Genomic DNA, 25808 nt, shown 5'->3' with positions numbered 1-25808 from the left:
GATAGAATCAGAACCTCCCAAGGCGAAGAATGATCTCGGCCCATTGCACGGTCTACCTGGCCTCTAATCATTGTTTGGGTCTTGTTTTGGTTTGGGATGAGGGGCCTGAGGACTGTCTCCTAGCTCTGCTCAGGGATTTCTCCTGGCACAGCTTGGGGGGGCATATGGGGTTCCATCAAGCACCCTGCTCACTATACCGTCACTATGGTCATTTTTTATATTGAAAAATATTTTAAAGAGTGGTGTTCAGGGGTTACTCTATTGTTTTGGGGTGCTCCTTGGCTTGGCGAGCCGTGTAGTTCTGGGGAGCAAACCGCATGCAGAACTTCAGCCCTTTGCCACTTCTCCCTCTGCCAGCCCTGCCCCCATAGTTGGCTCTTTTCAAATGGAAGACACAGTAGCACACGATACCAAGCCCTGGGTTCCTGGATTACAGAACCAGAGTACCAAGTAAAGGGGTGGGGCGAGGGGAGGGATTGTGAAGTAGAACAGAAGTACCAAGGACATTGGTGGAAGGAGTCTTGGGAAATTTGGTGTGGTAAGGCATGATAACTGTGTGTCAAAACCGTAAGTGTGACACTAAAAACCAAGGTCCCCAAATGAGTTCTTTGTAGACAGTAGATTAGTTCACTTGCTATCATTTGCTGGGACATTTGGCTCCCACACATTTTACATCACACCGCTACATTGTTACGGCTCTTTTCTTCACTTTCCTTTTTTTTTTTTTTTTAATCCTTTTTGGGTCACACACAGCAATGCACAGGGGTTACTCCTGGCTCTGCACTCAGGAATTACTCCTGGCGGTGCTTGGGGGACCATATGGGATGCCGAGGATCGAACCCAGGTTGGCCATGTGCAAGGCAAACACCCTACCCACTGTGCTATCGCTCCAGCCCCTCACTTTCCTTTTTCAAACTCAACTGTTGTCTGTTTTGTGGGGAGGAGGGAATGATGTCTTTGGAGGCCTTCATTGTACACTTTGTCTCAGGGAGTAATTGATTCGGAGAGGATGGATTTCGAGTTGTTACCAGATGATGAGCGTCAGTGTATCAAATGCAAGACCACCTGCTTCATGTCCGCCATTGCCTGTTCCTGCAAGCCAGGAGTGCTGGTGTGCCTGCACCACGTGAAGGAACTGTGCTCCTGTGCTCCGTACCAGTATAAGCTGCGGTGAGTAGGACAGGGCTCTGCAGGAGGGGCACGGAGCCACAGCTGTCTGTCCCTGAATGCCGAGTCTGAGGCGTCGACTCCCTGTGCTCTGCTCTCAGGTACCGCTACACTCTGGACGACCTCTACCCCATGATGAATGCGCTGAAACTGAGGGCCGAGTCCTACAACGAATGGGCTTTGAATGTGAATGACGCTCTGGAAGCGAAAATCAACAAAAAGAAAAGTAGGTGGTACCAAGCATGTGTCACCGGCAGATGGGAAGTGGTCTGCGGTATAATTATCAGAACCACCCGTGAAAGGAGGAATTGAGAGAACTTGGCTCTGTCCAAGGTTTTCTTTCTTCTCCTCATGCCCGCGGAGCCAGGGTGACTGTTGTTCGCCACACTGTTCCCCATCCCTCACAAGAAGAAGGGGTGTCCACTGCCTCCTGGAGCTCTTGCATCTGTCTTTTGGGTCGGGGTCCGTGACTGTGGTCCAGCTGGACTTGGATCCCTGGGCCAGCCAGCCGGCTCTGCCTGTGGTGGCGCTCAGCAGCCTGACAGTGGGCCTAGCCTCCTTTGTTGGTTATTTAACTCAAAAAATTTTATATGGTAGTTTGCAAGATTTGAATACATTTAATATTCAAACACAAATCTCACCACCAAATCTGGCATGTTTCTGTCTCAAGCCGCGATCCCTGTCCCAAAGGACAACCGAAATAATATATTTTGTATTATCTGTTATGAAGAACCACTGAAAATGCTTACAAAAAAAGTATTCATGTAGGAAACAGTGTGAAAAATATTCTATTTTGGCAGGGGCCATTAAGTTATTCTTTAGGATTTCACATGTTGTTAAAGGTTGAGTGATACAAGCTTTCGTGTATATATGAAAATATAAGTACATGCATATATTATATGCATGTATATGCATATAATATGCATGTATATGCATATATATTATATATATGCATGTACTTATATTTTCATATATATATATATATTTCCCTCTATGATTTGTTGCCTGCTCTCTGAACCCCATCACATGTGGTGTGGTACTGAGGGAGAATGGGTAGGGAGTGTCTTATGATGTGTCGCTCGGCCACTCGTCCAAAAATAGGTTCACTCATGTGTGAGGCTCGGCCCGAGCGGCCTTGAGCATGGTGGCAGTTGGGTTCTGGAAGTTTTCAGCTGCCCGGGCTGGGTCCCTTGGGGCGGGGAGGGCGCTCACCTACCCCACTCCGGGGCGCCCTGAGTGAAGCAGCCTGGCCCAGAACCCAGTGCATGCCTCACCTCCTTGGGTTGTACAGCGTTAGAGGGGATCTCTGTGTGCGTGCCGCCACCTCGCTGTCGCCTGCTGACTTTCCTGTCCGGCCGAGTGTGCCGAGGCTGGCCAGGGTGGATGCGGCACGTCCCTCCCGCCAGAGTGAAGTCTTGATGTATGTATTGTGCACAGTTGTATGTTCAGCAGAGATGATCCTGTCAGGAAACAACAACCTTTATACTTTTACTCAGAAACAAAAATATTTCAGCTTTTATACTTAACCTTAGAAAAAAACTATTGTTTTTTTATTTGTTTTTGTTTTAAGGCCACACGGTAGTACTTGAACTTAATCCTGGCTCAGGGGACCATATGTGATGCCTACCACTGCGTTGTCTCTACAGTCCTTAGAAAAAATTTCTATTAAAAAAATGTTTTTGAGGGCCTGCGTGATAGTGCAGTGGGTGGAGAGCTTGCTTGCATGCTGCTCACCTGGGGTTCGCGCTCCCTATGGTCCCCTGAGGCCCACCAGGAGGGATCCCTGAGCACAGCCAGGAGTAAGGCACCACTAGTTAAGGTCAAAAAAAGAATTTTTGTTGGTGGGGGGTGTGAGGTTTGTGACACACTCTGGTCCTCGGGCTGTTTGGGCTCTACTTTGTGCTCCAGGTCCTGTATGTGACATCAGCTGTATGCAGGGCAGCAACTATAGTTGTCCCAACACTCTGACTTCTAAGGGAAACTTCCCCCCCCCCCATTGAAATTTTAAAAATTTATTAAATTTTTTTTTATATAATTGAATCACAGTTAGAAGCACAGTTACAAAGTTGTTCAGTCATAGAGTATTCCAACACCTGTCCCATCACTAGTCCCCACCTCTGTGGCAGGCTTTCTTCTCTCTTGCTCTCCTCCCCTTTATCTCTCCCCTTACCCTCTCTCTTTCTCTTTTTCTCTCTCTCTTTTCCCTCTCTCCCTTCCCCCTCCACCCCCTTTTGGGCATTATGGTCTTCAATACAGATATTGAAAGATATATCCCTTTACCTGCTTTCAATACTCAGTTCTTGTATTGAGTGATCCATTTCTAACTATTGTCACACTGGACCCTTCTCTGTCCTAACTACCTTTTGTCCCCACACACTTGTGTCAAGATTCCTACCATTGACTAGTCCTCCTGGCCCCTTCTTTTCCTCTGGCCTTGGGTATTAGTCTCTTACTAGTTTTTTATATTCCACAAATGAGTGCAGTCTTCTTTTTTTTTTTTTTTTGCTTTTTGGGTCATACCCAGCGATGCACAGGGGGTTATTCCTGGCTCATCCACTTAGGAATTACTCTTGGCGGTGCTCAGGGGACCGCATGGGTATATGGGATGCTGGGAATCAAACCCAGGTCGGCCATGTGCAAGGCAAATGCCCTACCCTGTACTATTGCTCCAGCCCCTCAATTTCTGTGTTTTTGAGGAATGCCCATATTGTTTTCCAAAAAGGCTGGACCAGTAAGCATTCCCACCAACAGTCTTTCTCCCTGCATCCATGCCAACACTAGTTGTTGATTCTTTTTGATGTGTGCCAGTCTCTCTGATGTGAGATGATGTTGGAAAAATTTTAAGAGTGATGACAGAACTGTGTTTCAGGACAAATGGCATTAAGCTAGAAGTGTCTGAAATGCTGAGTCATTTCAATTAATTAAAACCCTCTTCTCTCCAAGCCAAGGAAAGCCATGGCTTGCTTGCTTTCTCTTTTGAAGTATCTTACTTTCTCTTTGTAAGTTTCTAGGTAATCCTGCACTCTTCTCAGCTGTAGGATAAACTGCAAGAGGAATTGGTTCAAACCACAATATAAATGTTTTCACTTTGTTTAGACAAATGAGTTTTCCATTTGTGTATTTTAATAATTATGTATTTTAATAATTCCCACATAAGACCAGTTCTGGGCACTTGTTTACATCTTCTCTACACTTTGTTTCTTAAACACTGGTCTGCACCTGCAGTGCTAGGTCCTGGGAACTGCGCCTGGGCTGCTGTGCCCAACACTGACCCATCTCCTCGACCCCAACTTTCATGGGCCTTTTACAATGGTATCTACAGATAAGAATTTAGAAAAGTAAAGACCTTTTCTGTATTTTGTCACTGGTAGTAGTGATATAACACTGACAAAACATGATCTGTTCTTTATCCCTAGGTCTTGTCAGTTTTAAAGCTTTAATTGAAGAATCTGAAATGAAGAAATTCCCAGACAATGACCTTTTGCGTCACCTTCGCTTAGTCACACAAGATGCAGAGAAATGCGCCTCTGTTGCACAGCAGCTGCTTAATGGCAAACGGCAAACGAGGTGTGTGCTTCTGAGTCTCGGCCAGACTCTGAGACCTGTTGTGACGGGTTTTCCCGCGGGCCTGCGTTCCTGGGAATGGCGACCGTGTTCTCACCTGGCTCTCCCTGGCTTCTCTTTGTAGGTACCGATCTGGTGGGGGGAAATCCCAAAACCAGTTGACAGTGAATGAGCTCCGGCAGTTCGTGACGCAGCTCTACGCACTTCCCTGCGTCCTCAGCCAGACGCCCTTGCTGAAGGTAGCTCGGGGCGGGGAGAGTCTCTGTGACCCTCATGTCATCACTAAACTTGACACACCAGTACATCATCTGAAAGCCTAACCAGAGCACTAAGTCTGATCACAGGCTGACAAGGGACAAAGTTGTACAGTTTGCTTTGAAAGTGACCACTAGTGACTTGTAATTGAGCTTATCTTTTCTGGTTTTTCCCTCTTTTCTTTCTCTTTTTGCACTGTACCTGGCGATGCTCAGGGCTCACTCCTGTCCCTGTGCTCAGGGTTCGCTCCTGGCAGAGGTCAGAATTGTCAGGGATTGAACACGGTTTGGCCACCTGTAAGACAAGTGCCCTCCCCACTGTGCCGTCGCTGCAGGCCCTGGTCGGGGTTTGTGGGACAGTCCCTGTGTCAGCTGTCTGCTGACACATTTCTTACCTATGGCACGGAAGACTGTTACATGAATTGGGGCCTTGAAGGTTCTGAGCATGAAATAAGACAATCACTGGAAGTACTATTTTGATGAAATAATCAGTGGCTTTCTGATATTTCACTGTTTCCCCAGGATCTCCTGAACCGCGTGGAAGACTTCCAGCAGCACAGCCAGCAGCTGCTCTCCGAGGAGATGCCCAGTGCCGCCAAGCTGCAGGACCTGCTCGACGTCAGCTTCGACTTCGATGTCGAGCTGCCCCAGCTGGCCGAGATGCGCACCCGCCTCGAGCAGGCGCGCTGGCTGGAAGAGGTGCGGCAGGCCTGCCTGGACCCCGCCTCCCTGACTTTAGATGATATGAGACGCCTCATAGACCTGGGAGTGGGCCTGGCCCCTTACTCGGCGGTGGAGAAGGCGATGGCCCGGCTTCAGGAGCTGCTCACGGTGTCGGAGCACTGGGATGACAAAGCCAAGAGTCTCCTCAAGGCCAGGTAAAGGGCACGCTCCCCTCTGGGGCTCGGGAAAATGGGTCATTGCCATGTGTCCAGAGCACAGTAGGCGCGGGGTCGGAGAAATCCATGAGGTAGTAGGGGTTAGTTTGGAATTTCAGCCGAAGACTCCTAAGTTACCTGCTGGTTATGAGATGATGGAAATGGGCGTGCCTTTTTTCAAGTCAGCTTAAGGAAGTTTTCTGCAACCACCTTGATAGTACCATCTTTGAGAGAAGGAAGAAAAAATATCACGAGTAATATTGAAAGCCACAGTTAAGGGACAGACAGACAGTACAGGGGCTAAGGCTGTGATTGGCCTGTGGTCAGGGGTGTCTGATGCCCAGGACTACGTGATCACCTGAGTAAGACTGGCTGCAGTTCTGGGGGCCCCTAAACACTGCTGGGGTAGCCAGGGTAATCCCCGGCACTGCAGGACCTAAGCAACACCACAGTATTTATTGGGCCCTCGCACTGAACCGTGGCCTAGTTTGTGGAGCCCCCAGCCTTCTGAGCACCACTGGGGTCCGCTGCCCTCTCCCACTCCCCAGTAAAATTGCACTTAGTAAGATATCAAGTCACTTGAAAGACTGATGGCACTGCTGTGTAAAATGAAGAGAGTGCCAGTAACTTCCAGTGGATTAGGACTATAAATTCGTGAGGTTGATTAAGTAATTCAGGACACTCTGCCAGTGTTAGAGATTTGATTGGATTTGGAGCTGATACTGCTTTCACCCCGATAGATCTGTGTTGGTCCAGTCAGCATCATAAACTACCAAAAAAAAAAAATCATAGACTTTAATAATCCAAAGGTTGAGTAGAGAGTGCTTTAGTGCATTATTGGCTTATTTTGTTTGCCTGTGGCTTGGGGAGGGGTCACACCCAGCAGTGCTCAGTGCCCGTCCCAGCTCTCTGCTGAGGGGTCACTTCTGAGCTGGCACTGGGCATCAGACCTGGGCCTCCTGCATGCAGGGCATCACCAGGCCCTAGCTGTGTTGATATCTTAGAGAACTTTTATTTTCTTAAAGTTTTTGAGTTTCAGCAGTGTATAGTTTCACATAACACTAACAACCCTTCACAAGTGTAAATTTGTGTTATCACCATCCTAAAATCAGTGATGAGTGGGATTTGACATAATTTATCTTAGATGTGCTTAACCTTTTTTTTTTTTAATCTTTTTATTTCTGGTTTATAGGGGACCATGTGATGCTAGGAATTGAGCCTAGGGCTCCTGCATACAAATGATTTCCTCCTGTCCATAAGCTAGACTCTCCGTAGCCTAGTGTTCCTACGTTTGATGCAGCCATTCTGACCTTAATGATTGAAATAATGAATTCATTTGACATAATGAACTGTGTTTGAAAATGATCTTATTTTGTGTGTGGGACCACACTAGCGGTACTTGAGAGGAAGTATGGGGTGCCAGGGATTGAGCCCAGGACTTCCCACATAGCAGTTGAGCCATATCCCTTGCCCCAGGAGGGCTGTTTTCATTTGGTAAACCTTAAGAACAGGGAATCATGATACCAAATCATTTTTACAGACCGCGGCACTCTTTGAACAGCCTTGCCACTGCAGTGAAGGAGATTGAGGAGATCCCCGCGTATCTCCCTAGTGGCGTAGCTCTCCGAGACTCCGTGCAGAAAGCCAAAGACTGGCTGCAGGACGTCGAGGCCCTGCAGGTTGGTTCCCGTGGAAGCCTGGGGGTTGGAGTGCATCTGAGAGGAGCCTGAAGCAGGACTTGTGGGCTGCAGTTCAGCATTGGGGTTGGCTGTTAGAGATGGATTTCTCACATTTGTCTCAACCAGTCGACTCGAGATTCAAAGCTTAGATACTCGGTCAACTTTTGGGGAACTTGGGAGCGCCCATATCTAAAGAGAACTGAAAATGAGGACTTCGTCTTGAGGTCCACAATCAGCTTCCTGGCAGTGTCTTCTCTCCCCACCTCCTGCCATTTCCTCCGAGCACTTCATTATTGCAGAATGAGACTGAGTGCCAGGAGTGTTGCCTTGCCTCTCCAGTGCACGTGTCCTGTCACGGGCGTCCACAGTGTTTTCTGGCACTGTGCTGTGGTATTTCAGAAGACAAATTTGAAGCCCTACAAAATGGAGTCCCAAACAGCCCAAACAGCCAAACCTTTCAACTCTTAGTATAAGAACAGTATTCAGGAGAAAAGTAGTGATGAGAGCTTGTCAGGTACAAGACATTTCTTGCTACTGTGGAATGGGTGTTGTGAGCATTAGGAAAGGGAGCACTTCCAGCTTTGGTTTCATTGTAGCCCCTGGCTGGGGGCAGTCTTTGTAGTATGCTCTGATGTCTGTCAAATGGCACCATGAAACTGTACAAACTTGCTCATTTTCAAAGACACAGAGGCAGGATGGATTAGAAAATTGAACCCTGGAGCCAGAGTCATGGTACAGTGAGGAGGAATTTGCCTTGCAACAGCTGACCTGCATTTGACTCGCAGTGTCCCATATGGTCCCCCAGGCCCTGCCAGGAGTAATTTGAGTGCAGAGCCTGGAATAATCCCTGAGCATCGCCTCACTATCTCGCCCAGCTCACTTGCAGCACATGGATAGAGAGTGAGAGCCAGGTGATGTGCCATGTAATGAGCCACCCACTTCTTACCCACTTCTAGTGGACCCATTTGTCCCATCTACAGTAGCCTCTTGCCTGTAGTGGTTAGTTTGTTATTTGGATAGTTTGTTATTTGATGAGTAAGTTTGGTCTTGCTATTTGCTGTGAGAAAAAACAAAACATGAGACTTTACTGACTTTGGGCATCACCATCTATAGAAGAATGGCACCATTGGTATTGAAAGGCCAGTAGACAGGGGACAAAGAAATCAAGATGCTTTGCTCTTTCTCTTGGTGAGTCAGTAGTGGTATGGGGTGTCATCCTTCATCTCTCTAATTCATAAAACTAGATTTTATGTAGTGGGCTGGAGCAATAGCACAGCGGGTAGGGAGTTTGCCTTCCACGCGGCCGACCCGGGTTTGATTCCCAGCATCCCATATGGTCCCCTGAGCACTGCCAAGAGTAATTCCTGAGTGTATGAGCCAGAAGTAACCCCTGTGCATCACCGGGTGTGACCCAAAAAGCCAAAAAAAAAAATTTTAATGGACAGACTAAGCTTAAAATTTTTATTTATATCAGCATTAAGTCTTAGATTTTGTTGTTGTTGTTGAGGCCATCAAACTTACAAATAAAATTTTTATGTGATTTTTTTATTATTATTATTCATGTTGAATGTTTTGTCTTGGGTTTGAGACCACACCCAGCAATCCTCAGGGATTACCCATGGCTCTGTGCTCCAGAATTATGGCGGTACTCGGGTACCACATGGGATGCCTACCCAGACCCCAGCCTAGATATGCTTATATTTTTATCTTAGTATACTCTTTGGGGGCCTTATTCTCCAGCCCTCAGCAGCTGAAAGCTTGTTAGAAATGCAAGTTCAGGAAGACACTCTTAACTGAATCAGTATATCTGAGGTTGGCGCCCAGAGCACAGTGCAAATGAGCTGTCCGTGTGGCTCTTACGAGTGCTAGCGTGGAGCCAGCAGGCCTTTTCACTTTGTTTTAGTGCCTGTGACAGCTTAGGCTGAGCTGCTTAATTCATCATCAGGTGGATTGGAGTACCATGCCTTTGGTTAATTTATGAAAGTCAGGATGGATGTTAAGTTTTCTTTTTTAGTCTATTGGAACCGAGACGATAGGGAGATTTAGAAGGGAATAAAGATAGTCAGTACACTGGGACAGCAACTGTCCCTTTGTGTGGGGGCCTAGCACAGACCCCAGATTCTTCCAGGGTTTTTGTCAAGTGAATGCAAAGTCACCCACACCTCTGCCCCTCTTGTTTAGAATATACTGTGGTAGAATCACAAAACATATGGTGAAATCATAGAACAAACTTAGCCTGAAGTATGTTTCCCTCACCTCCCATACTAGTATTTGTTCTTATGGTGCAATTTCTCTTGATTTACTAGGTTGGAGGACGTGTACCAGTATTGGACACACTTCTAGAACTTGTCACTCGAGGTCGAGCTATCCCGGTACATCTGGATTCTCTGCCAAGGCTGGAGTTGCTAGTAGCTGAGGTTCAGGCTTGGAAAGAATGTGCTGCTAACACATTCTTGACTGAGAATTCTTCCTATTCTCTCTTAGAGGTAAGTTTGCAACCATCCATATGTAAAGTTTTAGGTGAAAAATATGCAGTCTTACACAGGTGGCATTGATGTCCTTTGAGTTGTTTTTTAGTCGAGCTAGACAATTCTTCCATGCTTCTAGTAGAAGGACGTGTTTCCTGGGTACGCTTGGGAGTAGTGCTCAGTATCTAAGGAAAAGCAGCTCCTGTTGAAATTGGACTGTTAGCCATGGCCATGCTTTTTCTGTTGCCTAGTCTCCCCACCCCCACCCTTTGCCCTTTTTTGGTTGTGGCTGTGACCTGGCGCCATACCTTGGCCACTGTGCCCTGGGGATCCTGTACATTTTCTTGGCCAGGTAATAGCAAGTGGCAGATGGTTGCATGCAGGATTGACTCCGTGTGTGGGACAGTGCTAGGGATGGTTGCAGCCTTCCACCCAGTAGGCAAGTGCTCTGCCCCTGAGCCAGGGCCTGGGACCCTCAGATTGCATACATCTATGAGAGCCTGATACATAGTCTCATCTGCCATTCATAAAAGTGCCAAGAGTTGCATGTTCTGTGTCTTAATGAACTGATACACTGCGACTGAATTGACACAGATCACATTTCTACTAAGTCTAGAATCCAAGCCAGTCTTTTGAGTTTTCCTTATTCCCTCCTTAGCCCTCTGTGTCCTCTCTTCCTTTGTAGAGACCTTTGTGCTAAAATTTAAATACCAAGGCATTTACAACCTCACTGCTTAGGTCTGTTTGGGGGACTTCCAATGCGTAGTCTTAAAGTCCTTTCACTGGTGATTGTGCTCTGTCCCACCCTAGGTTCTGTGCCCTCGATGTGATATTGGCCCTTCGGGGTTGAAAAGAAAGCAGAGAAAGGCGAAGGAGGCTTTGCCGAGTGGGAAGAAGAAGAGCACCAGATTAGAGAGTCTGAGCGACCTGGAGCGAGCGTTGACGGAGAGCCCGGAGACAGCCTCTGCGGTACGCATGGGGCGGGGCGTGGTGAGAGGGGCCTTCTCAGCCTTCTCTGCCCACAGGGGTGTGAGGGCAAGTGGAAGAGAAGTTTCCCCAGAAGGACTTGGTAAAAGCTGTCAGCTCTAAGTTTTGCCAGGAGATGTGTTAAGGGGAGAAGATTGAGGGAACCAGTGCCTTCCTGTCTGGCAGAGGCCGTGGGCTAGTTCGGGTGCACAGGGGATTTCCAGGCCAGCACAGGGCAGTGTTACAGTAACTATTGCGCTTGAAAGCATGCTGGAGTGGTTTAGTCTGACATACTTTTTGAGTCAGCGCTGTTGATGAGGATGTTGCCATCTTCAAGGTGAAGCCGCAACCCGCTGATGTTCAGTGAACTCAGTATTGGGACAAATGACAGTAGCTATGTAACTTGGATGCTTTTTAAAAAAGAGTTTTATTGGACCATAATTTACACATATTATTTTCACATGTACTAATGCTCATTATTAGTACAACGTATGAGTTAATGTATATGTATTATAAAGTGATAACCACAGGAAGTGGAGCTCTGTCACCTGCGGTCATTTCAAACCTTTTTCTTATGCTGAGGTATGTTAGCATTTACTCATCTCACTGCTTTCAGATATGCAGGTACAGTTTTTTAGTGTTATTACTGATAAAGGGGCGAGAGAGTACGCAGGTAAGTGACTTTCTGTACCCCATGTCATCCCCTGAGCCTCAGCAGGAATGATCCTTGAGTGCAGAGCCAGGGGTAAGCCCTAAACACCATTCAGTGAGGCTTCCCCACCCCAAATTGAAGATAAAACAGTATAGGACTTTTTCCATAACTAGAGGTTTGTCCTTTTCTGTTGTTGTAGTTTGGGGGCCATACCCTGTAGTGCTTGGGCTTACTCTTTGCTCAAGTCGACTCCTGGCAGGGCTTGTGGAACCATATGGGGCGCAGGGAATTGGACCTATGTCAACAGCATGCAATACCAGAGCCCAATCCACTGTACATACTATCTCTCCAGCCCCTGAAGACTGTACTTGTTTTTTTTTTTTTTTTTTGCTTTATGGTTCACACCCGGCGATGCACAGGGGTTACTTCTGGCTCTGCACTTAGGAATTACTCCTGGCGGTGCTCAGGGGACCCTATGGGATGCTGGGAATTGAACCCGGGTTGGCCGAGTGCAAAGCAAATGAAATGCCCTACCTGCTGTGTTACCGCTCCTGCCCCAAGACTACTTTTTGTAAGACCATTTAGATGCTGTTACTGGCACAAAAGCATCACTCATTCTAGAGTTGGAGTTTACATGTGGCTCCTCCTCGGGCTGGAGCACGATTCTTCCTGCCTGCCACTCTCTGGCCTGACCTGGGGCAGTCTTAACATATATGTATTTTGAAACATGCTTTTATGTCTTGTTTTGTTTTTGTGATATGTGCCAGGGATTGGACCCAGGTCCTTAACACACAAGGCATGTGCTCTGCCCCTGAGCCATACCCTCAGCCTCTGTAACATGCCTTTCTTTGGGCATATTTATCTGTGCATACAGTCAGGTTCTAATGGTACATAATGGACCACCATCTTGGTTATTGAACATGAAACTGTGTGGTTTGTGTTTGTATTACCTGGTTTTATCTGGATATTTGCATGTCTTATCTTTTAGCTAGTCTGTGCCCATATAGTCTTTGTTCACAGGCTGACTTACAGACTTAGTGCTTTACCTATTGATTAGAACTAATTGTTTGTTTTGGTTTGGGTCCACACCTGGTGCTGCTCAGAGGTTACTCCCGTTTCTGCCCTCAGGGACCATCTGTGATGGGGGTTGGAGCCATCTGGGGTGCTGGGGGTCAAACCTGGGTCAGCCTGGCAAAACAAGCACCCTGCCCACTGTCCTCTCTCTCCAGCCCCCTGGCTGAGAGAATTTTGAATAGCCAGTCACTGGCTTCCTCCTTTTAAATTATAAGAGACACTTTATTGTCACATAGTCCACAATATTGCTTGTATATTTAGATTCATATTTTATTCTTTTGGTTTGGGGACTACCCAGTGGTGCTCAGGAGCTGCTCTCAGGACTGTGCTCTTCTGGGCTGGACTCCAGTCTCCTGCTGCAGAGCACTTGCTCCAGCCCTCCTGCCGAACACGCGCCTGTCTTCTCCCGCCCAGACTCTGCTCCTTTTTTTAATCTACAGAAGAAAGTGGCTGTACCTCGCTGCACTCAGATCTGCTCCTGCTCTTTGCTTTGGGATTACTCCAAGCTGTGCATGGGGGAACATAAGGGTACCAGGGACGGAAGCCTGGGTAGGCTGTATGCAAGGCGAACGCCCTGTCCTCTGTACTCTCACTCTTGCCCAAGGTGTTGTCTTTTTAGAAGCCAAAAACCCCTCCCAAACACATACTCACACCTGTTCACATGCTGCTGCTTCATTCCACTGGTGGCAGGTCCCTTCTGGCCTCAGGACTGAGTCTCATCTGGAGAATCAGGATGCAAAGGTGGTGGTAACTGGGGATGTCTTTAACTGTTACAAACGAACATTTTAAGGATTTTGGGAACAGAACTGGGACAAGGAACAGGTCCTACAATCTTTAACTTTTGTTCCTAGCTGGGAAACCCCAGTTTAAAAATCCTTGCTTTCCCATTCAGTACTGGAGGAGGGCTTTAGTGGTCTGGCCTTTTTTCTTTGGAGCCACATCTGGCAGTGACCCACCCGGGTCTACTCCCATCACCTCAGGTAGTTCCTAGTACGGCAGGTAGGGCCCTTGCACATAGCAGATCCTGATTTGATCCCTGGCATCCCATATGGGCGCCCAAGCATCACCAGGAGTCTCCTGCTGCAGAGCACGTGCTCCCGCCCTCCCGCCGAACGCTCGCCTGTCCTCTCCCGCCCTGAGTGCAGAGCCAGGAGTAACCCCTAAGCATCGCCAGCTATAACCCCAAAACAAAATCAGACGAAATCTTTGGAACAAGGTAAAGCCTCTAACGGCACCCAAGTTCTAAAGAAAAGAGGAGAGAGGGGCTGGAGCAGTAGCACAGCGGGTAGGGCATTTACCTTACATGCAGCCAACCCTGGTTCAATTCCCAGCATCCCATAGGGACCCCTGAGCACCGCCAGGAATAATTCCTGAGTGCAGAGCCAGGAGTAACTCCTGTGCGTCACCGGGTGTGACCCAAAAAAAGCAAAAAAAAATTTTAAGAAAAGGAAAGAACATTTTCAAAGTCATGGACCAACGAGTGGCTCGTAGGGCTGGGCACAGCTCTCCCGGGAACAGGGGGGCAGCAGTTAGGCCCGCTACTCAGCTTGCACTGTTGAGAAATGGATAGCTGATGTATACAGTATAAGGTGCTAAGGCATTTTTGTAAAAGCTCTACAAAGGAGCAGTTTGTAAATACTGGTAGTGTGTGTTTGGGGCATGGAAGATGGCTCAGGGGAGATACATGCTTAGTATCACTTTTGCTTTTTACCATGAAGTTGATTTCATTTGTGTTTTCAGATCATTCATACAGGTTTATTGAACTCAGAGCTTCCCTGGATCTGTCTTTCTATTATATGAGCACGCTTGCCACTTTCTGCAAGAAAAGCACCTCACTTTGAACATGCCTCTTAAGATACTGTGTGTGTGCATGCATGCGAGCATGGATGTGTGAGTGTGTGCAAGAAAAGTCTGGTAAAGTGGCCTTCCACTTTGTCATCGGGTCCAGCGCGCACACGTGCCTCAGTGCTCGGCAGCGAGAGACAGGAGGCAGGAAGACGCGGTGCGCTGGCTGCTTTGGAAGACTCCCATCAGGGGGCTTTCTAGAGAAGGGCACAAGTGCCAGTGGAGTTTAAAATGAGGGAGAACTTGAGACATGCATTGATGCAGAATGTGAGAAGTCCAGTCAGGTATCTTCCCCAGCTCCTACGTGGAGGGTCAGACGTGTCGTGGTGGCATCTCCCCTCCGCTCCATGCCGGGTTGTGCACCAGCATGGTGAAGAGTCAGGAAGTAACTAATGTTTCGGAACACTTGCCGGTCTGTCCCCTCTTCACGAAGGCCTCCACGTGTCAGAGTTCTCTCCCCAGACACGGTCCCGCCCAGAGTGCATGTCCTTGCCCACGAGGTGCGGGCTAGCTTTCTCACTGCACTGTCTGCTTGTCACCCCCCTTAGATGGCGACTCTCGGGGAAGCCCGCCTCAGAGAAATGGAAGCCTTGCAGTCCCTCAGACTAGCCAACGAAGGGAAAGTGCTGTCGCCTGCTCCGGGCGCGGACCTGAAAGTCTGCCTCTGCCAGAAGGCCCCGGCCGCCCCCATGGTCCAGTGTGAACTCTGCAGGGATGCGTTCCACACCAGCTGTGTGGCAGTGCCCAGCGTTACACAAGACCTGCAGGTGTGGCTTTGTCCTCATTGTCGGAGGTCGGAGAAGCCCCCGCTAGAGAAGATCCTGCCCCTGCTGGCCTCCCTGCAGCGCATCCGCGTGCGCCTTCCCGAGGGCGACGCACTTCGGTATATGATCGAAAGAACCGTGAGCTGGCAGCACAGAGCCCAGCAGCTGCTCTCCTCGGGGAACCTCAAGTGCGTGCACGACGGCGTGGGCTCGGGACCGTCCAGCCGGGGGCAGGCCTCAGCGGCTCTGGGGCCAGAGGACGCCAAGGTGAGTCAGCACTTGCTCTCCTCTCCCGCCCTGGCCCCGGGGGACAGAGGTCTTTGATACGTAGACATTTCAGTTTTCGTTTTGCTAGATGAAAATCTCCCCCCTGCTTGGACTCCTAGGAAAGGGGACGGGTTTGTCACTGCCCTTTGAGCCAGGGCGGGCACTGTATTCTGAGTAGTCCTGGCCAGTGTCCCCATCCCTCAGAGTCCAGGCTTCTCCCCTCCTGTTGCTAAGGTGGGCAGGCTACTCTCTGCCTCCAGAGAGGTGGCTGCAGAAAGGTCGAGGAGATACGCACACAAGCATCAATTACAAGAGTTAAGTGAGAGATCATAACAAGGAGCTGATATTAATCATATGTGTCTCCTCATGGCCATACTGAAATGCAGAAACTGTCACTTGGCCGATGATGGATCCAGTTGTGTTGCTTTGATGAGTTCTGGTTATTAGGATGTCAGAGAAAAGAATAGAACAGATCCTGACTTGCTCATCCATGGTCATAGAAATGTTTATCGCAGCTTCCTCTGTTGGGATTATGGCGTTGAGGATCGTGCTTGATGGTGGCACTGGCAGTCACAGTTACTGTGGTCCAGCAGTGTCTCCTGGATGCTGGGGTAGCCCTGGGCGGTGTCTGACAGGCAGATGGGCGAGTGCCCGCGTGTGAACTCTGGCTCCGTGTAGGCAGCCCACGGGCCAGATGACAGCGTCCTTGCTGCCCTGATGAAGGATACTGTGCACTTCCTCAGTTTGTTACACAACGGGATATGATATGTCTACGTTCCTTGTGTGTTTCTTCACAGGGGGAAGGACATAGGGATAAAAGAATATGTAATTTGCTCCGTTTTCGCCTAATGGCATTCTTCTGAAGTCAGATCCAGTTTTTAAAAAAATGAAGATTTGGCAGAGACAATTGATCTGGCAAAATCTCAGATACCAGGGAACCTCCCTTTCGGCTTTGGGAAGTCAAGTCTCCTCTCCCCAGGGTGCCCTCCCGGCCAGCGGGCGTGCTCCCAACCCTGAGAAGTCCTCACGCACCTGTCTTTGTTTCCCAGGTCTCTCAGCCCGCCGGCACAGCGTCCTTTGCTCTGCCTGGTGACCGGGACAGCAGAACCTCGTATTCACACTCTCCCTTCTCGACTGTGCGGAGCCGTATCCCTCTCCATGGTTGGTAGTTGGGTAACACTGTTTGGTTTTTAGAGGAGGAAAGATAGTACAGCAGGTTAGGGCACTTGGCTTGCACGTGGCCAACCCAGGTCATATGGCTTCTTGAGCCATGCCAAGAGCGATCCCTGGGCACAGAACCAGGAGTAAGCCCTGAGCACTGCCAGCTGTGACCCAAACACACCAAACAAAAATTAAGTATTATTGGGGCTGGAGCGATAGCACAGCGGGTAGGGTGTTTGCCTTGCACACGGCCAACCCAGGTTTGATTCCCAGCATCCCATATGATCCCCCAAGCACCGCCAGGAGTATTTCCTGAGTGCATGAGCAAAAAGCAAAATAAAGAATGAAAGAAATAAAGAAAGAAATAAGCATTATTTAAGGGTTGGATAGTAACAAGAGATATTTCAATAGACTTTCTGCTGTAAATAATCAGCTACTTTATTTATTTGCTTATTTATTTATTTATTTATTTATTTATTTATTTATTTCCTTTTGAGTCACATCCAGCGATGCACAGGATTACTCTTGTCTCTGCCCTCAGGAATTACCCCCTGGTGGTGCTCAGGGGACCATATGGGACGCTGGGAATTGAACCCGGGTCGGCCACGTGCAAGGCAAACACCCTGCCCACTGTTGATCAGCTACTTTATAAAGGGGTTTATCCCCAAATGTCGGTTAGATTTGCAAAAGTAAATGAAGGATCACGTTGGAAGGTTTATAAGCATAAAGAAATACAGGGAGGAATCATTTTTTGCTTTCATGAGTGAAAATTAATCTTGTTGACTAAATATTAAGTATTAATATTAAGTCAGATATTAAGTTCCCTTGTTACTTCAGTACTTGAAGCTCTTATGGAAGATTGTAGTGACTGTGCACACTTGGGAACAAGCTCCTTTCCCCCTAGTGGTCTCTAAATGAGTTTCCTGGGCATTCCGCCTAGAGCTGCCGCTGTCCCCAGACACAGCACCCTGGGCAACTAGACCAGAGTATGTCTCCTCCTTGATTCATGCCCTGGGCAGTTTGATGCTATTAGAGATTGTCCGGGCAGCGTGTGTTATTTCTCCTGCACTAGCAGCAAACAAGGGATGGGATCTAGTGTGGGACTCATACTTAGCTCATGATCACAGCCCAGGGCAAATCTAGTTTGGGGCTACTGTATTGTGGCTTTAGGATACATTAAGCGAACCTTCTTTCATCTGAGCATGATTGTCAAAGGTCAGAGTTGGAGTGATACATGTTGGAGTCACCTACGTGTCTAGCAGGACTAAACTGGGGGGGGGGGGCAGTGTGAACTGTTTGCTGTCATTCTCACGATCTCTTCTTCCATAGGTATCAGCCCAGAAGTGAATGAGCTGTTGATGGAAGCCCAGCTGCTCCAGGTATCCCTTCCTGAAATTCAGGAACTTTACCAGGCTCTACTCACAAAGCCAAGCCCCGCTCAGCAGACGGACCGGAGCTCCCCCGCCAGACCCAGCACTGAGAAGGTGAGTGCCTGGAGGGCGCTGGACGGCGGGGCTGGCAGGGAGGGTCTCCAGTGGCATTGTCCTCAGCAGAGAGAAGAGGGCAGATGTCCAGTCCATAGCCCTGACCCCAGGCTGTCACTGTGTGGAGGCTTGCTCAAGGTCGAGTATTTTTTTTTTTTTAAAGGATGGCCATTTTCTTCTCTCCCCTACCCCTACTTTATTGAGGTACCATGGTTCACAATACCATTCCAAAAGTTTATTCAGGGGGTTGAAGCGATAGTCCAGCAGGGAGGGTGTTTATCTTTTATGCAGCCAACCCAGATTCAATCCCCGCCATCCCATATCATCCCCTGAGCACCACCAGGAGTGATTCATGAGTGCAGAGCCAGCAGTAATCCCTGTGCATCGCCAGGTGTGACCCCAAAAAAACCAAAAGGGCTGGAGTCATAGCACAGTGGGTAGGGAGTTTGCCTTGCATGTGGCCAACCTCGGTTCGATTCCCAGCATCCCATGTGGTCCCCTGAGCACTGCCAGGAGTGATTCCTGAGTGCAGAGCCAGGAGTAACCCCTGTGCATCACTGGGTGTGACCCAAAAGGAAAAAAATATTACTTAATAAGTTTCATTCATACAAGTTTCTGGTACCCACACCCCCTGTCAGAGTGTTCCCTTCCCTCTCCCAATGTCCCACGGACTCTGCCCTGCACTAGGTGAGCTCAGTTTTGGAGACCTGCTCCCAGGGTCTGTCACCTTTGACCATTTATTACCTTACATTGTTTCTTTATATTCCGCATCCACAGAGATCATTCTGTATCCGTCCCTCTCCTCTGACATGCCTCTAGTGTCATCCATGTAGCCACAAATTGCATGACTACATCATTTCTTACAGCTGAATAATAACCCATTGGGTATATATACTATAGTCTTAAGTCAAAGGAAGATGGAAGGCATTTCTTTTCTCAGTTTGATTGATTGATTGGCTTTTTAGGCCACACCTGGCGATGCTCTGGCTCTGTGCTCAGGAATTACTCCTGGTAGTGCTCGGGAATGCTGGGGAACGTCTGTGTGCAAGGCAAAACTATTGTTCCAGTTCCTCTTTCCTTGACTAAATGTTACTATGAATCCTTTATAGTAAAATCAGGACCGAAGAGCCCAGAGATAGATCCTTAGGTATGTGGACAGCCAGTCTTGGGCACAGGAGTGAGGAGTGTGAGGTAGAGAAGGGAAGCCTCTTCAACAAGTGGTTTTAGGAAAGCTGGTCAGCCACATGTACAGGGCCAAACTCAGACTCCTTCCCCACGCCTTACACGCAATTCAGTTCAAAATGGATTGAAGACCTCAACACCAGGCCTGGATTTGTCGATTATACTGAGGAGAGAGCATAGGCGGACCCTTCATGACAGGGAGTACTGCAGGGTCTTCAGTAACCAGTGCTACTGGCCAAACAGACAAGCAACAACTGAAGCCAATTCAGAAGCTTCTGTGCCAAAAAGAAACAATGACTGAAATCAAAAGACACCTGCCGATGAAATTATTATTATAATTAATATAATTATTATTATTATTAGCTAAGGGTTAATATCCAAACTGTATGAAGCATTTGGGAAGCTTTGTGAAAGGAAACCCAAACAGCCAGGTCAGAGAGAGGTACTGCATCTTGCACACAGCCAACCCGGGTTCAATCCATGCACCCAAGATGGTCACTGAACACAGCCAGGTGTTCCACCCACAAAGCAAAAACAGACAACCTCAACAAAAAAATGGAGAGAAGAATTTAAGAAGATATGCGATGATCGATAATTTATGAAAAACTGTTCAGTATCACTGATGGAGGAAATGCAAATCAGAACAGTCATGAGCACATCACACCTTACTAGCAGGGTGCACACGTGCACATGCACACGGTGGCACTGCCACTGTGGCGCTGTCGTCCCGTTGCCCATCGATTGGCTGGAGCGGGCACCAGTAACGTCTCCATTGTGAGACTTGTTACTGTTCTTGGCATATCGAATATACCACGGGGAGCTTGCCAGGCTCTGCCATGCGGGTGGGATGCTCTCAGTAGCTTGCCGGGCTCTCCGAGAGGGACAGGAATCAAACCCAGGTCTGCCGTATGCAAGGCAGACGCCCTACCCACTGCGCTATTGCGCCAGCCCACATAGCACAAAAATCAGAAGGATCAGTGCCGGCGTGGGTGCAGGGGAAAATCCACTGGTGGTGGGAATGGCAGCTGGTGCAGTGTCGTTGGAAACCGTTCTTCTCAAAAAAAAAAAGAATTGACCTTCCACATACCTCAAGGGCCCTAAAGCAATTTTTTTGAAGACTTTGTTGCTCCTGTATTCATTGTTGCACTAGCTCAGGGAACAACCCAGTGCCCAAGACTGAGGATGACTGTTCTTTTGTGCCTACTTGCTTGAGAGGGGAGTAAATCCCTGTTTCTTAGACTTGTTCAAGGCCTGCTACTGCTTCATGTCAGTAAAGGAACCAGCCTGTGACATTTAAGGTTCCTAGACAGGAGTGGGATAAATTTCATGAAAAATGCATGAGAAATGGTACTGGCATTGGGGCTAGAGTGGGCGTTTGCCAGTCAACCTGTGTCAATCCCTAGCTCCTAATGTTGGTCCTCAATCACCAGTAATAATTCATGTGCAGATCTAGGAGTAACCCTTGAGCACTGCTGGGTATACCCCGCCCCCTACCACCGTCAAAAAAAAAGAGAGAGAGAGAAAATGAAATGATACTGACATTTAAGTTTTTTTCTTTTTCTATGAAAAATAGTATAGCACCATTATTGGTTATGTTAACATACCCTATCCCATGTGTGGTGAGAGTAGAAGTGATTATTTATGGTTTTGGAGCCACACCTCGTCCTTAAGGCTTATATCCTATACTCCTGGCTGGCTGTGCTGGTATTTGAACTGGGTTTGGCTGTGTGCAAAGTAAGTGCCTCTCCCCTGCCCTCTGCCCTCTGCCCGATTATCTGGCCCTGAGGATGTTTGTCCTTAAAGAGATACATAGTTCCTTAGGAGTCTGTCAGAGTACAGATCCTAATTTCTAGGTAAATACTATAATCACTGGTTACTGGGTTATGGACTGAGCGGAGGTACTGGGCGGCTTGGAGACTGAATTCATCTTTATCATTTTCTTTTCCTAATATTCTCCTAATATTCTTCTCATAGCGTTACCTGTGGGGCAGAAGTTGAACCCAAGCCCTGCAGAGTGCTAGAGGCGTGAGGGGAGGTGGTGGCTCTGGTGAGGCTGGGTCATTCTCAGTGCTGCGTGCGGAACAGGGCGATGACTTAGCTTCTGGGCTTCACTGAGCAGACTCGAGTCTAAAATTGTGTTTGCCGTCTTCTGCCCAGAATGATTGCTGCCGTGGGAAGCGTGATGGTGGAATCAACAGTCTGGAGAGAAAAGCGAAGAGACGCCTGGAAAGAGAGGGCCTCTCCAGTGAGCGGTGGGACCGAACCCAGAAGATGCGGAACCCCAAAAAGAAGAAAATCAAACTGAGCCACCCAAAGGACATGAACAGTTTCAAGTTAGAGAGAGAGCGTAGCTATGAGTCAGCTCGTTGCGCTGAAACTCATTCCCTGCCCTCAGATACATCCTATTCTGAACAGGAGGAGTCTGAGGACGAAGATGCCATCTGCCCAGCTGTGAGCTGCCTGCAGCCAGAAGGAGATGAGGTCAGTGAGGTGTGGGCCGTAGAGGACGTGCTTTCCCCTAGCTCAGACACCCTGTAAGCTAGACCTCATCTCGCTGGGCCTTTCTCTTCTGCTTCTCTGCTTTGAGCTGATCTGAATGGATTGCTCAGCCCTCCCCCACTGATACCTGTGCTCTTACCATCGTTCCTGGGTCTTCTCCCTTTTCCTGAAGAAACTCTTAAAACATGCTTCCCTTTCTCCTTTTCCTGCTTCTGCAGCTTTCACCGTCCCGGCGCTAAGAAGGTGGGAGGGATGCTGATGTAATGCCCTTTTGCTTACTTACCACAGGGCGGCGCTGTCTTAACCCCAAAGCAGTCACGACTTGAAGAATGGCTTTGACTTGGTTGCTTTGGCTGGTGGGCCAGCCACACTCTTGGCTTAGCTGTTTTGCCAGAGGCCCCAGTGGTGGGTCAGTGGCCATTAGTGGCAAATGGCCTGAATATCTTGAGGCTGGCCGACCCAATTTTGAATCACATTTTTTCCTCTGAAAACCCCATCTCCCTGCTCTTTGTAACCAGGTGGACTGGGTCCAGTGTGATGGCAGCTGCAATCAGTGGTTTCATCAGGTCTGTGTTGGTGTTTCTCCAGAGATGGCGGAGAAGGAAGACTACGTCTGTGTGCGCTGCACTGTGAAGGACGCACCAAGCCGGAAATAGACACACTGCACACACCCGCGCACACACAGACACACACAGACACACACACACACACACAGACACACACACACACACACACACACACCCTTACCTAATGTAATTCAGGACTCCAACCAAGAAGATTTCTTCAATTTCTCAGCAAAACTACAGGACTGGCTTTTAATCCAGCCTGTAAAAGGTGCTATTTCTACTCCTTATGGGATCATTTTTCCAGAACTCTTTGAAAAAAAGAAAAAACAACTAAAAAAAATTTTTGACACTTTTTGTATTTTTTTCCTTAAGAGCTGTTTGTGGTTGTTGAGGTTTGAAATGCTGACTGTTTTTTGCAGGGGTTTCCACCAATTTGGAAGGCATTGGAGCGTGCACCTTCTCATGGATAGCATTAAAATCTGACCTCTGACTGGGATTTACCGGCATAAGAGTTCAACTCAATTTCAGTGCCCAGAAGGGCACCAGAAATTCCAGTAAATCCTCATTCGAGGAACTTCTCTCTTGTTTACTCTGTTACCATATTGGGGAACTTACTTTTTTCATTTTGGGGTTTTTGTTTCCTTATCCACTTTTCTTTTTCCTGGTAGACTAGGTTTATTTATCTAAGCAATAACTTCTATGTTGGTTTCAGTGGCTGGAATTAAAGCAAACAAAACAAACTTCCGAACAGTGTGTTGGTGCTTTAGCATTTGGTCTGATATGCAGAAGGCGACTGTCTGGTCCCTCGAGTCCCTGAGGGGCTCGTGACGCGTGCGGCTGCTCTGTTGGCGGCCGCCCCGCTGTGACCCCAGTGGCTCCCCGCTGCTTCCCTGCCCCACCCTCCCCTTCCTGGTTTTTTTGGTAGCTTGTATCCAGTGTTGCCATTTATATTGTGGAATAAATCCTCGGTCCTATAGAACACTAAGCGCTGGTTATGTTAGAGGCATCGTGCTGCTGCTTCTGCCCCCCTCCCGTGGCCTCGAGGAGCCCGAGGGGAACGCTGGCTTTGCTTCTGCCCGCCCAGGCTGCAGTGGCCGCGGATGTCAGCCTGCACACGTTAGGGGATTCTTTGTCTCCTGCTCCAGTCCCCATGAATAGACGGCGCCCCGCCCTGCCCCGCGCATCCCCATCTTCCGCGGACCCGGAGCCTGTCTCTAAAGCCATGCTGTCTTCATACGCTTTCTCAGAATATAGCAAATGACGCCCGCCTTCCAATCAGCCCTCTTTGGCAAAGAATATCCTTATTCCTTTGGGATGGGCAGGGAATCTGGCTTAGGGGTGAGGTGTGCAAAGGAAAACTTGTGCACACCAGGTTCTGCCTTCCCATCTCTCTCCCCTCTTTGTCGCTCTGGTTGTCATTCCTGGTGGTGGACAGTCCCCGGCTTTTCCTCCTCTTTCTAAGGACCCTCTTCTGCAGTGGAGAAGACATTCTGGTGAACAGATTCTTGCTTGCTTTATCCTATTTTGTTGCTAATAGTTGTTTTCCCCACACTATAGCCATAAGCCTACAGATGGGTAGAACTAGTGGGTCTCTTAATAAAACAACAACAACAACAACAACAACAAAACAGCAGTTTGTGATGTAGCAGAGATTTAAATGTATTATCCCCTTTTCTGCAATTAAAATAATTAAATCTCTTTAAGAATGACTCCTAATTGTCTGCAGTTTTCCCACAGTTGTGATATCTTTCCTTGTCTGACGGGGGTTCTGGGGCCCATAGAGAAGAATCTGGACACAGTAGAGTGTCCAGAGTACACTCGGGAATGATAGTGGTTTGGTCTTTTTAAATATCCTGATGCCTCGAGCCCCCTGACTCTAGTGCAAGGATGCCAGTCTCGCCAGCTCCATTGAGGTCGTAGCCGAGCTGCTGGCATTCAGAAAGCCTTCCTTGGCGTCTCCGGTCCGGAGTTCGCCCACTGCCACCAGGTTCTGTCCCCATAGTCCCGACAGTGCCTTGGTCAGGTAGATTCTCGGCCCTCTGAGGGGGAGTGGGAAGGAAGGCCAGTGTGGGGGCTCGGGGCTGCGCCCTCCCCGGAGAGAGCCTGGTCTCCTGACGTCCACGGCACTGAAGCGCGGGCGCCAGATGCTCGCGTGCTGGGGGAGAAGAACGAAGCCTGGACTTGTCTTCAGCTCTCCCAGAGTGTCCCCAGGTACTGGACAGTGACACGTGCTCTCTGAACACAGGACGTTTGCTCCCTGTCATCCCCTTCGTCGCCCCGGATGATGGCAGAGTGATGGCACCCCAGCGCCACGCTTCATTGTGTCTTCCCGAGGAGGCCCCCCGTCTCCCAGAGGGCTCTCTGAGCTGGGGGAGAGACGCGCTGCCCGTAGGACCACACACTGTCCTGCAAGTAGTGAGTTGGTGAGAGAAGGGACTGTGTACCGGGTCCCGAGCCAGGGAGAGCCGGCGGTGAGGAGACGCTGGAGGCCTGGTGGTGAGTCGTGCCCGCCTTGCAGAACGGGCTCTGGGTTCAGTTCCTGGCACCACGAATAAAGAATCTAGTCAACTCAGCACCGTGGCCACCCTTCGGGCTGTTTGGCCGGTATTTATTTTTCTCCCTTCTAAATTGGCCTCTAGGGAATTTCTTATGTAAAGGACTTGCTCATAGCCTCCAGGCTGAAGAATGATTATGTAACTCTTGCCCGGGATTGGCTGTCGTGGTAGGATTTCCCCACTTTTTTCTTTTCTTGTTCTTTGGTGGTGGGGATTGAACCCAGGTCACATCCTTGGCCCAGTCACCTTTCTGCACAGCTTCATTTCAGCAGCCTGGGTGGTCCAGAGGTGCCACCTCTGATGGTGTTGGTTCAAAAAAACAAACAAAAAAAAATACCTGAATTTCTTCCCTCTTTACTATGCAGAACTTGAGAGATGTAAAGATGTTGAAGTTTGGGGACCACATTTTGCCAGCAATGCTTGAGATGCACGTACTGTGTCACTCTACCTCACCATAAACAGCCACGTGGGTCCTGCAGATACCCGATGCCCAGGGAAGGGGATCAGCGTCTCTTCCTACTTGTTCCACTCTGAAGGCCCCATCACAGTGGAATCCGCCTCCCCTCCCCCAATTTCTAAGTGCCCCCCCCCCAATACATTCTTCATTTATATTTGCCATTTGATTAAAACCTGCTCTGGCCTGGATAGGGTATTGACTGGTTTTTAGTTCCCATATGTATTTTTATGGGCTAAGTCCCTTCAAGATTTCCAGCCATTAAACAGACCAACCAGAATGGAGTGTAGATGCTTCTATACCTGTAACAGGAGATAGAATTGGACTAA

General features: G+C 48.6%; 1 protein-coding gene across 3 annotated transcripts in view; it reads left to right on the top strand.

The window, feature by feature from the left end:
- Positions 1-24179, top strand: part of KDM5B (lysine demethylase 5B) — a 76643-nt gene extending 52464 nt beyond the window's left edge. For all 3 annotated transcript variants that reach the window (XM_055144375.1, XM_055144374.1, XM_055144373.1), the window contains exons 15-27: positions 989-1170; positions 1269-1393; positions 4584-4734; positions 4856-4970; positions 5508-5863; positions 7404-7542; positions 9849-10028; positions 10821-10979; positions 15096-15578; positions 16628-16739; positions 18069-18223; positions 21563-21886; positions 22423-24179. In XM_055144375.1, coding sequence (XP_055000350.1) covers positions 989-1170; positions 1269-1393; positions 4584-4734; positions 4856-4970; positions 5508-5863; positions 7404-7542; positions 9849-10028; positions 10821-10979; positions 15096-15578; positions 16628-16739; positions 18069-18223; positions 21563-21886; positions 22423-22560 — 2619 coding nt within the window. In that variant the 3' untranslated portion in view covers positions 22561-24179. The remainder of the gene's footprint in view (positions 1-988; positions 1171-1268; positions 1394-4583; positions 4735-4855; positions 4971-5507; positions 5864-7403; positions 7543-9848; positions 10029-10820; positions 10980-15095; positions 15579-16627; positions 16740-18068; positions 18224-21562; positions 21887-22422) is intronic.
- The last annotated feature ends 1629 nt before the right edge of the window (positions 24180-25808 follow it).

The sequence above is a fragment of the Sorex araneus genome, chromosome 7, assembly GCF_027595985.1.
Source record: "Sorex araneus isolate mSorAra2 chromosome 7, mSorAra2.pri, whole genome shotgun sequence".
Classification (NCBI taxonomy): Eukaryota; Metazoa; Chordata; class Mammalia; order Eulipotyphla; family Soricidae; genus Sorex; species Sorex araneus.
This window is presented reverse-complemented; position numbering and strand designations above follow the sequence as displayed.